At 31.0% G+C, this 10,095-nt stretch overlaps 1 protein-coding gene across 1 annotated transcript; it reads right to left on the reverse strand.

The window, feature by feature from the left end:
• Positions 1-2,095: 2,095 nt before the first annotated feature.
• On the reverse strand, positions 2,096-8,222 carry LOC142225325 (uncharacterized). Its single transcript, XM_075295099.1, has 3 exons — positions 8,183-8,222; positions 2,611-2,852; positions 2,096-2,569 (listed from the first exon to the last, which is right to left on the reverse strand). Exons 1-3 carry the CDS (start codon positions 8,220-8,222, stop codon positions 2,096-2,098), a joined length of 756 nt encoding a protein of 251 aa, XP_075151214.1.
• Positions 8,223-10,095: the final 1,873 nt, after the last annotated feature.

Here is a 10,095-nt window from a genome sequence, read left to right on the forward strand (position 1 = left end):
TGTTCTTAATTCCACGTTCTTTTTGAACTTTTCTGTAACCAGCTGGGTTGCACAAATCACCCAAAAATGCACTAAGGCGGAAATCAAAATAAGTGGAATCAATAGACTTATTTTAATTTATTATTTTTTTAATTAAAAATGACGCAGTTTTAATAAAACTCATGTATTAAATATAAAACATTTCAAATTTTTTACTCGAGTACTTTTTTTAAATGGAAATACACTTATCTTGGACATAATTCAACTTTCACCAAGAATTTTGCAAGTGAATTGATATCACGAAAATTCCGGTGAAAGTGGATTGTAGGACATGAAAATCGTGGAATTGATTCACATTCACCTGGAAGTGGATTGGTCAGGTAAAGGCCATGGGAATAATAATAGGACGCTATACCGAATAGGGGCAATGGAAGAGGATGTATGATGGGTTGGTTGTCAGGATGGGGTGCAGAACTTGCCTCATCTTGGAAACAGGGTCCGTAAACCGTGATCCTTGAATAGGAGAAAAGTACAAGGACAAATGAGAATAGAAGAGTACTAGAAGTTGCAGAGGTTTATTCGGCTATGCCAATTTGGCAAAAATAGATCTTGTTAAAATTTCCAACAAGATCTTTATGGGCAATCCTACACTGAAAAAAATATTTACGTGATATTAAAGATTACGCAGATTAAATTTTAGGATGCGAAATTTACAAAACATTAAGGATACATTTCTTTAAAATAATGAAATTTTAATAAAGTTTATAGCCTTTGCTTCAAAAATATTTTTTTCATTAAATTTTGGACACAAATTTTGTAAATTCGCGTCCCTCCGGTTAAGTCCCATGTCTTTGAACTAAGGCTAATTTTCCTTAAAGTAAAGAAACACATTTTTGATTTAAAGAAATTGTCCTTAAATTAACTGAAATATTGAAACTTTTGATTCAAGATAAAAACGCTTCAAATATAGGCTAAGCCCTATTTTGAGGATTTAGCGTCTTTGGTTTAAACTTTTGTTTTTTTTGAATTAAGAAAGCCTTTTTTACGTTGATGTATCCGTTATGATTTGAATTTTTAAACTGACATTTGTTCGTACGTGAGTACCTGAAAATGAAAATTTGATAAATGAGATCTGTATCCTAATTTTAATTTTATTGGTCCTAGATATAAAGCCAGATAGGTCGCTAAAAAATTTCCTTAATTTTAAGAAGCAGCATCTTTGGCTTGAAATCAATACCAAAATCCTTAAGGGAAGGTTAAAATATTTGGATCCAAGTAATTTTTTTTTGGGTGTAGTGTTGCAATTTTCCAACTGACTGCTCTATCGTAAAGCTTGACATTTTTGAAGTTATACGTACTAAGAATGTTTTGGAATGCAACTTAAAAGATTCCTCTCGCCCAAAAACTGGATCTAAAGGGTACAATATTTCTTGCAATTATTCTTTATAACTTTTGGCTTGGATTAACTCAACAGCAGTACATCGATGAACTTAATTCAATTTTTGATGATGAAGTTCCGTCGAAGTTCACTCCAAGACGAATTTCATGAAGATTGTCTAAAATCAGTTGTTCCGGAAACCATTGATGCTGTGCGCCAACTGATATTGTAAGATCGTCATGTGACATATTGTGAGATTGTGACAACCTCAGGCATTAGCGGGACCAGCATCATGGTCCCGCTAATGCCATAGTGGGTAGAATTCTACCAAAAATGGTAGTTTTTTTACTATTTGCTAGATAGGTAGAATTCATTATATTCTGTTAGATTTAGCAAAATATTCCAATAGAAATAAAATTTTGAGAAACATTTTTTATAGAAATAATATTTTACAATTTTGGGATTATTTGTTTGGCTTGAGGTCATGGACTAATGAAAAATGCTGGTGTTAATGTTTTTCAGTACTTTTTATTGAAATATTGCTATTCTCGGATATTTCGATACACCATCGGTGGTCATCTTCAGCGAGATATAATCTATAAATTGTAATAATTTAAATATTTTACAATATTAACTTTAGCAACGTTTTGAAACAAAAATATAACATTAATTGTATTTACATTTTACAAAGTAATAGACTTTCTCCTTACAATGCCCATGTCTAACTGATTTATTATCTTAATTGTGTTTGCGATTTTGTATTAGATTTCTGTAAATCTGTGCACAGTGGTTCTCTAAGGGCTTGTCTTTCATCTTTTGGTCGGATTTGTGGGCAGAAAGTCTTGTTTTTAATTGGGTTTTAGTGGTGCCAACATAAGCCATCGGACATGGATTGTTTTCGTCCCCATCGCATTTTATTTTATATACTACATTTGATTTGTCTTCCATTTGTATCTTAGTCTTAGTTTTGCTGAAAAGGTCATATATCGTTTTGTTACATTTTTGGGTCATTTTGTAATTATCCTTGTTGTATATGTTTGATTTTTCAAATCTTTCGGAGAAGCCTGGGACATATGTCATCTTTTTGAAAACCATAGATGTGCCTTCCTGTTTGTCATCATTTGTATCTTTTTTATTTTTCACGTACTTTAGAAGATCGCTAATTGTCTTATTGGGGAAGTCATTTTGTTGTAGAATCTGTCGTATTTTCTTCTGTTAGCCTTATGAAATTTTACGTCGCTTATGTTTAAAACCCTGTTTATAAAATTTGTAGCAGTGTTGATCTTAATACGTCGAGGATGATTGGAGTGAAAGTTGATTAGTCTTCCCGATGCTGTGTTCTTTTGGTACCAGTTTAATCTTAGTTGATTATTGTGTCTTTGAACCACTGTGTCAAGATAAGGCAATTTTCCTTCGTTTTCACATTCCATTGTGAATTGAAGTTGTCGATTAAATGCGTTAAGAGTCGTCAATGTGTTGTCAATTTCGTCTTTGTCTATGATGCAAAATATGTCATCAACATATTTAGTCAGAAATCTTGGCTTTTTTGAGAGTTTATTCTGCGACTATGGGAGATATAGGAGATCCCATAGGCATTCCTTTTGTTTGCATTTTTCATTAGTCCATGACCTCAAGCCAAACAAATAATACCAAAATTGTAAAATTCCAAAGGTCAACTAACAAAACTAAATAGAAATAATATTTTGTCAAAATTTTCTATAGAAATAAAATTTTGTCAAAATTTTCTATAGAAATAATATTTTGACAACATTTTCTATAGAGATAACATTTTGGCAAATAAAATTTTGGCAAAATTTTCTATAGAAATAAAAATTTGGCAAAAATCTCTATAGAAATAAAATGTTGTCAATAGAAATAAAATTTTGGCAAGTTTTCCATAGAAATAAAATTTTGGCAAAATTTTCTATAAGAATAATATTTTGGCAAAACTTTCTGTGGAACTAATATTTTGGCAAAATTTTCCATAAAAGTAAAATTTTGGTAAAAATCTCTATAGAAATAAAATTTTGGCAAAATTTCCATAGAAATAAAATTTTGGCAAAAATTTCTATAGAAATAAAATTTTGGCAAAATTTCCATAGAAATAAAATTTTTGCAAAAATTCTATAAAAAAATTGTTTTGCAAAATTTTTCATAGAAATAAAAATTTGGCAAAAATTCTATAAAAAAAAATTTTTGGCTAAATTTTTCATAGAAATAAAAATTTGGCAAAACTTTATATAGAAATAAAATTTTGGCAAAATTTTCCATAGAAATAAAATTTTGGCAAAATTTTCTAGAGAAATAAAATTTTGGCAAAATTTTCTATAAAAAAATTGACAATTTTAGATAGAAATAAAATTTTTGGAAATTTTCTATAGAAATAAAATTTTTGCAAAAATTTCTATAGAAATAAAATTTTGGTAAAATTTTCAATAGAAATAAAATGTTGGCAAAAAACCTATAAAAATAAAATTTTTGCAAAATTTTCCATAGAAATAAAATTTTGGTAAAAATTTCTATAGAAATAAAATTTTTGCAAAATTTCCATAGAAATAAAATTTTGGCAAAAATTTCTATGGAAATAAAATTATGGCAAAATTTCCATAGAAATAAAATTTTGGCAAAATTTTCTATAGAAATAAAATTTTGGCAAAATTTTCTATAGAAATAAAATTTTGGCAAAATTTTCTATAGAAATAAACAACAAAAAATAATATTATTACAAAATTTTCTATAGAATTAAATTTAAGCAAAACTTTATGAATAACTAAATTTTTTTAAATAATATATTTTTTGTAAAATTTTCCCAAAATTTTGGTAGATTATTTTTGACTCAAGTGGCAACCGTGATCAGCATACATTAAATATTGCATGAACATTTGACCGTCAAAATAATTTTTTCGCGTTGGATCCCACACAATTTAGCAATCGCTCGAGTTGATTGGTCGAAAGAAATGCTCCAACAACTACGGTCGCAATGCTTCAAAACACGTCTATAACATCGTGACTGGTGATAAATCGTGGATTTACGCATATGTGCCCGAAAGTAAACAGATGTCAAATGATCGCATGTTTTTCGGAAAAACTGGACATGTCGCAATCGTACCACTAGACTAACGTAGAACAGGCAGTTGTCTTCCAATAAATCAGGAAAACCAACCGCCGAAGACGGATCACTCTTCACCACCACAATGCGAGCTCTCACTCAAACTCATTTTGTGGCTCATCTGCCATATAGTCTTTTTATTCCAGTACGCATAAAGCAAAATAAGAAATAAACAGGAGAAGAAGCGATTGATGCGTTCAGAATGCATGTTTTGGGAATAACTCAATCAATCCATCGACTATTGGTTCAAACGAATGCAAAAGTGTATAGATCTTAATGGGGATTGAAAAACAATAAAGCAATTTTCGATTACATATTAATATTTCTTTTTGATCCAAATTCGAAAGGCAACCTTCACACTGGTTTTACTACACTTTTCCCATTAGTAACAGATCTGTCTGCCCCTACCTCGTTAAACAACGCTTGCCAATGGAAATATTGGGTGTGTGTATTATATCCAGATGCAAGCAATTATTTTTCATTGTGACCATCAAATAATCATTGTCATTGAGCGGTAATTTTAAAACAAAAGCCTTAAACAGAAGGTATCGCAGTTTGTTTTAATGTATGTCTTGGTTACGTTTTTTTTTTGGTTTTTGGTATGAAAGGCATCTGAATTCAAGCTTGTGCTCACTTCATATGCACTTGCTGGTCATCAAGTTGGTTATTAGAGCTCATATTCTATTCTAATTTCTAGTCTAGAGAATGACAATAACATGAACCACACCACAACAACAACAAACCATAACGCCTGTGTGTTGTTGTTGTTGTGGTGCTACTGTTCAACATGAAATTTTACTTCCTGATTTATTTGGCTGTGGCATTTATGCTTGTATTGTGCACTCATTTCAACTTCAATCATGAAAGTTGTTCTCTTTTTTTTTTTTTTTTTTGATTTATCGAAAAAAGTAAAATCGATAAAAAAATTTAAAAAAAAGCCAATCACGAAAAGCACAAAGTGACATGCGTTTGTTGAATTATTTAAATTGCTTAGCGTATTTCCGAATAGTCACTTGTTGCCATTCTCTGGCATTAGTCATTAGTCGAAGGGTCATATTCGATTGAAATTAGAGCTCTTGTTCCGCATTCTATGTTGGCAGTTTTGGTTTGAAAGCTGATTTATCGCTTTTTTGTTTCTTGAGTGTGTAGTGTAATTTTGCAATAGGATTTCGATAATGAATTCTGAAATATCTGTATCAATCTTCTCGCTGGAGTATTTTTTTTATAAAATTCACTTTAAATTTTTTATTCAAAATTTATGGTTGCTAATGTCCATAAGCACAGAAGATTTTCGTATGTACAGGTGTTTCAAGAAGATTTTCGTATTTACAGGTGTTTCTAATATCATCAGTCTAACATAAAAAATAAACCGGAGGAGGTCGTCTTTTTGGCCGAGAAACTGAAGAAACCTTTTTTCCTTGCAGGAGTCCCCTAAATTTGGAATACATACAGTCCATGTGCATTGTGATTTAATCGGAGAAATTAAGTAGAGGGTGATTTTTTGAGAGCTATAGTACGGTCCATATAATTGAATGTTTGAAGATTATTTCTAGCAAATGTTAACCGCGACTGCGCCCCAAATGGTCCATCCGTTTAGTCCAATTTTGGCACCCCCTTGACAAATATATCGGCCGGTATCTCACGAATAAATACTTCGATGTTGTCTTCCAATGCGACAACTGAAGCGGGTTTTTCTCTATAGACATGATCTTTAACATATCCCCCACAAAAATAGTCAAAAAGCGTTAAATCGCGCAATCTAGACGTGGGATCGATCAGTCGCGAACGTTAAATAAAATATTTACCGAGCTCCCGATTGCCATTCGAGCCAAAACTAATCTACTAAAATGTGAAGAAACTTTTACCAAAAAACTCTCAAACAAAAAGGCTGGTTTAACGTCCAAATCATTTGAACTACATATTATTACAATATTTGTTCGAGCTTATTGGACAAGAATATTAAGGGAATTGATGCTATTAAGTTACTGAAAATAAAATGCCAGACACCAATCTCACAAGCCTGACTATACATATGTTTCAGTGTTGGCTAATACACATGTCCATAGTCTTTAGTGAGATCTGGCAGAGTGAAATGATTCAGTTTGAGTCTTGTTAACTTCTTATGAAAATTACATACGAAAATTATTCTTTTGATAAAATTTTGTTTCTATAGAAAATTTTGTTAAAATTCTAAATTTTATTTCTATAGAAAATTTTCTCAAAATTGTTTATTTCTACAGAAAATTTTGTCAAACTAAATGGAGTTTTATTTCTACAGAAAATGTTGCCAATATTTTTTATTTTTATAGAAAATTTTGTCAATTTTTTTTTATTTCTATAGAAAATTTTGTATTTCTATAAAAAATTTTGTAAAAATTTTGTTTCAATAGAAATTTTGTTAAAATTTAGTTTCCATCGAAAATTTCATTAAAATTTATATCCATACAAAATTTTTCTCAACATTTTATTTCTATAGGAATTTTTTCTCAAAATTGTATTTCTATAGAAAATTCGTCAACATTTTTTATTTCTGCAGAAAATTTTGTCACAATCAATTAAGGATGCCTGACGTGCTCTTTTAAAGAGTACATGTGCTCTTTTTTACAAAATGTGCTCCTGAAAATGATAGGCCAAAAGAGTACACACAAAAAAATAAAATATGAATTTGTACATAAATGTGTACATTTTTATAAATTTATGGACTTTTTTTAAAAAATGTGTACACCTACATAATATATTGTTTTCGTAAATCCTTGTTATGAAATTATGAATTTTTTAATAATATATAGGGACGGTTTTATAAAATTAATGAAACTTTACTTAATACATCAAAAATACTGGTTTTCTCTTAGCGTGAGTGAGCCACAACATAGAGTTACTCTCATGTGTATACAATACAAGCTATAATACGACACACAAAAAAACGAAAATAATGTTTTGAAAGCAACACGTGTGTTTGAGTTTTTTCGTACAGTTTGAGTCTCCGTCGCGATTCGAAGATTATTTATTGCTAAAAAAATTGACGAAAAAACAATATAAACTGGAAGCGTTGGTGCTTATATTTATAAATAATATAAAATATTATAATTATTAATTATATAATTATGTTCTTTGCTGGCTGGACTTTAATGCGGGTTTTAATAAATGGGTTCATATATTTTTACCAATTATGCAGGCATTAGGAATCAGATCAGATATATTATGCAAAAGTTCATATTTTTGACATGACAAAAATATGTATACTTAATTTTCAATATTAAAAATTCCTCATATTGTGTACACATTCGTAGTCAATTTAAAACCGGTATTTTTATTTTATGAATTGTTTTCATATAATTTATGAATCCCGTTTTTGGAAAATTTTTGTGAACACTATTCATGTTTTTATTTTATTTGAAAAATTGTGCTCTTGTTTTTTCATATGTGCTCCTTTTTTTAAACTGAACGTGCTCTTTTTGCCTCTTCACAATCTGGCATCCCTAAACTCAATGGAGTTTTATTTCTATAGAAAATTTTGCCAAAATTTCTTATTTCTATAGACAATTACGTCAAAATTTTATTTCTATCGAAAATTTTTAAAAATTGTTTTCTATAAAAATTTGTCTCAAAATTTTCTTTCTAGAAAAATTTTCTATGTACCTCGAGAGGAATATTTTGCAAAATGTACCAAAAAACATCAATAATTCTACCAATCTACCTAACAGTAAAACATTTACCATTTTTGGTAGAATTCTCCCGTGTTCTCAATAACTCCATTATTACGTAAACTATGTGGTACTGTCTTGCTGAAACCACAGGTCAACCAAGTCAAGCTCTTGCATTTTGGACAAGAACAAAATTTGGATATCATATCAAGGTAGCGCTTACAATTCACAGTTGCCTTACGATTTGCATCATCTTTGAAGAAGTACGGTCTAAAGATGCCACCACCCATGCGTGGGTAGCTTTTCTAATGCTTCTGGATGATCTTCACTTCAAAGTCGACAACTCCGCTTATACTTTGAACCAAACGTGGGCACGATGAACTTCCTAAACAGTGCACGAATAATAAAAAAGTTTATAGAACTTTAGTACAATTTTCAAAAGTAAGACAAGGGGTGGTACCCTAGGTTAGGTTAGGTTAGGTGGCAGCCAGATATATCAGGCTCACTTAGACTATTCAGTCCATTGTGATACCGCATTGGTGAACTTCTCTCTGGTACCCTATATTAATTTAAAACCCCCCATCGTTTTCTGCAAGTTTCAATTTAGAGTAGGGAAATTTAGTTGTTTTCACCATATTTTAGGTAAATTCGAGCAGAACCTTCAAGTATTAAGAACTTATTAGCCAATGAAAAATTTTGAAATCGATGAAAAATTATTAAACCTTTGGCTTTAAGTCTCTCTCTTTCCTAAGTACAAGTAGAATATCCAGCATATCAACGAATTCATCACAGGGAGTGTGCTCGATGAAGTAATGAAATATCTTGTCCATAGAGTACTCTCAGAAGTGAACACACACGGTCGCCTTTTTTGTCCACATTTGGGAGGCTACTTTTAAAATTAAAATATAGCATACGTCTTACGAAAATTGTCCGCTTTTAAGAGGTGGTCGGCTTGCAGAGTGTCCAAGTTTCAGATGTTTCACTTTATTAAGGTCACCATTTTGTTGGTGGAGGTTATCACAAAAATTTAATGGTCTTCGATTTTTCCGCGCACATGGAACTAAATTAATTTGACATGTTATGTTGAGTATTTCGTTATAATCCATGATGTCATCTGATATATAATTTAAGCTCATTTCATTTTAGTTATCTATGTCAATTTATGATCTCTGGTGATATATATATATATAGAGATTAGTACATACTGAGAGAAGGTAGTCACTGTCCAATATACACTTGGGGTGCACTAACTAAACAAAGGAGGCTGTCTGTGGATAGAAAAGATAATCACAGTCTCATGAAGTGACCACTAACTGAGGTTATGACTAAAACTATTCAAAAATTACTGGATGTGAATGTGCTAAGCTTTAGGTTTAGTGTACTACTTACTTACTTACCTACTTAACTGCTACTTAGTTGAGCATGGTGAGGTACTGTGCTAATTGATATAAATCTTAATTAATCCTTTTTGTGAAAAGCAGCTAACAACGATAACAACTTCTAATAATCTTGTCATCGTATATCATCCAATTGGCCGGCCGGCTGGCTGGTTGGCTGGTTGGGTGCCTTGTGCCTGACATCCACTTGGATCACCTCCATGGGGATGGAAGAAACATATCTAGCTAACATATAACAACAACAACAACGACAACTAGCTAACAAATTTACACAAAACAATCAAAAGACAAGAAACTGTCAAAACTGGTCCATTCGCTGATATAATACTTTGGCCATAATCACTTTTGTAATTAACTTAAAACGTGTTTAGAATCTTTAACTATGGGCAATAGTATCTAGCCACAATAGCAACAACAAAAACAACAACAACAGCAGCAATTACAAAAATACTCTTGAAGTTGGTAACTTTAAGGCTGCATCCAACTAACAGCTGGAGTAAATATCGTAACCCAAAACACATCCTATGGAGATGGGGGCAAAAAATAAAAAAAAACACCACAGACTTAAAATACGGAAAGGCTACAAAC

Source organism: Haematobia irritans, chromosome 2 (assembly GCF_050003625.1).
Source record: "Haematobia irritans isolate KBUSLIRL chromosome 2, ASM5000362v1, whole genome shotgun sequence".
Lineage (NCBI taxonomy): Eukaryota > Metazoa > Arthropoda > Insecta > Diptera > Muscidae > Haematobia > Haematobia irritans.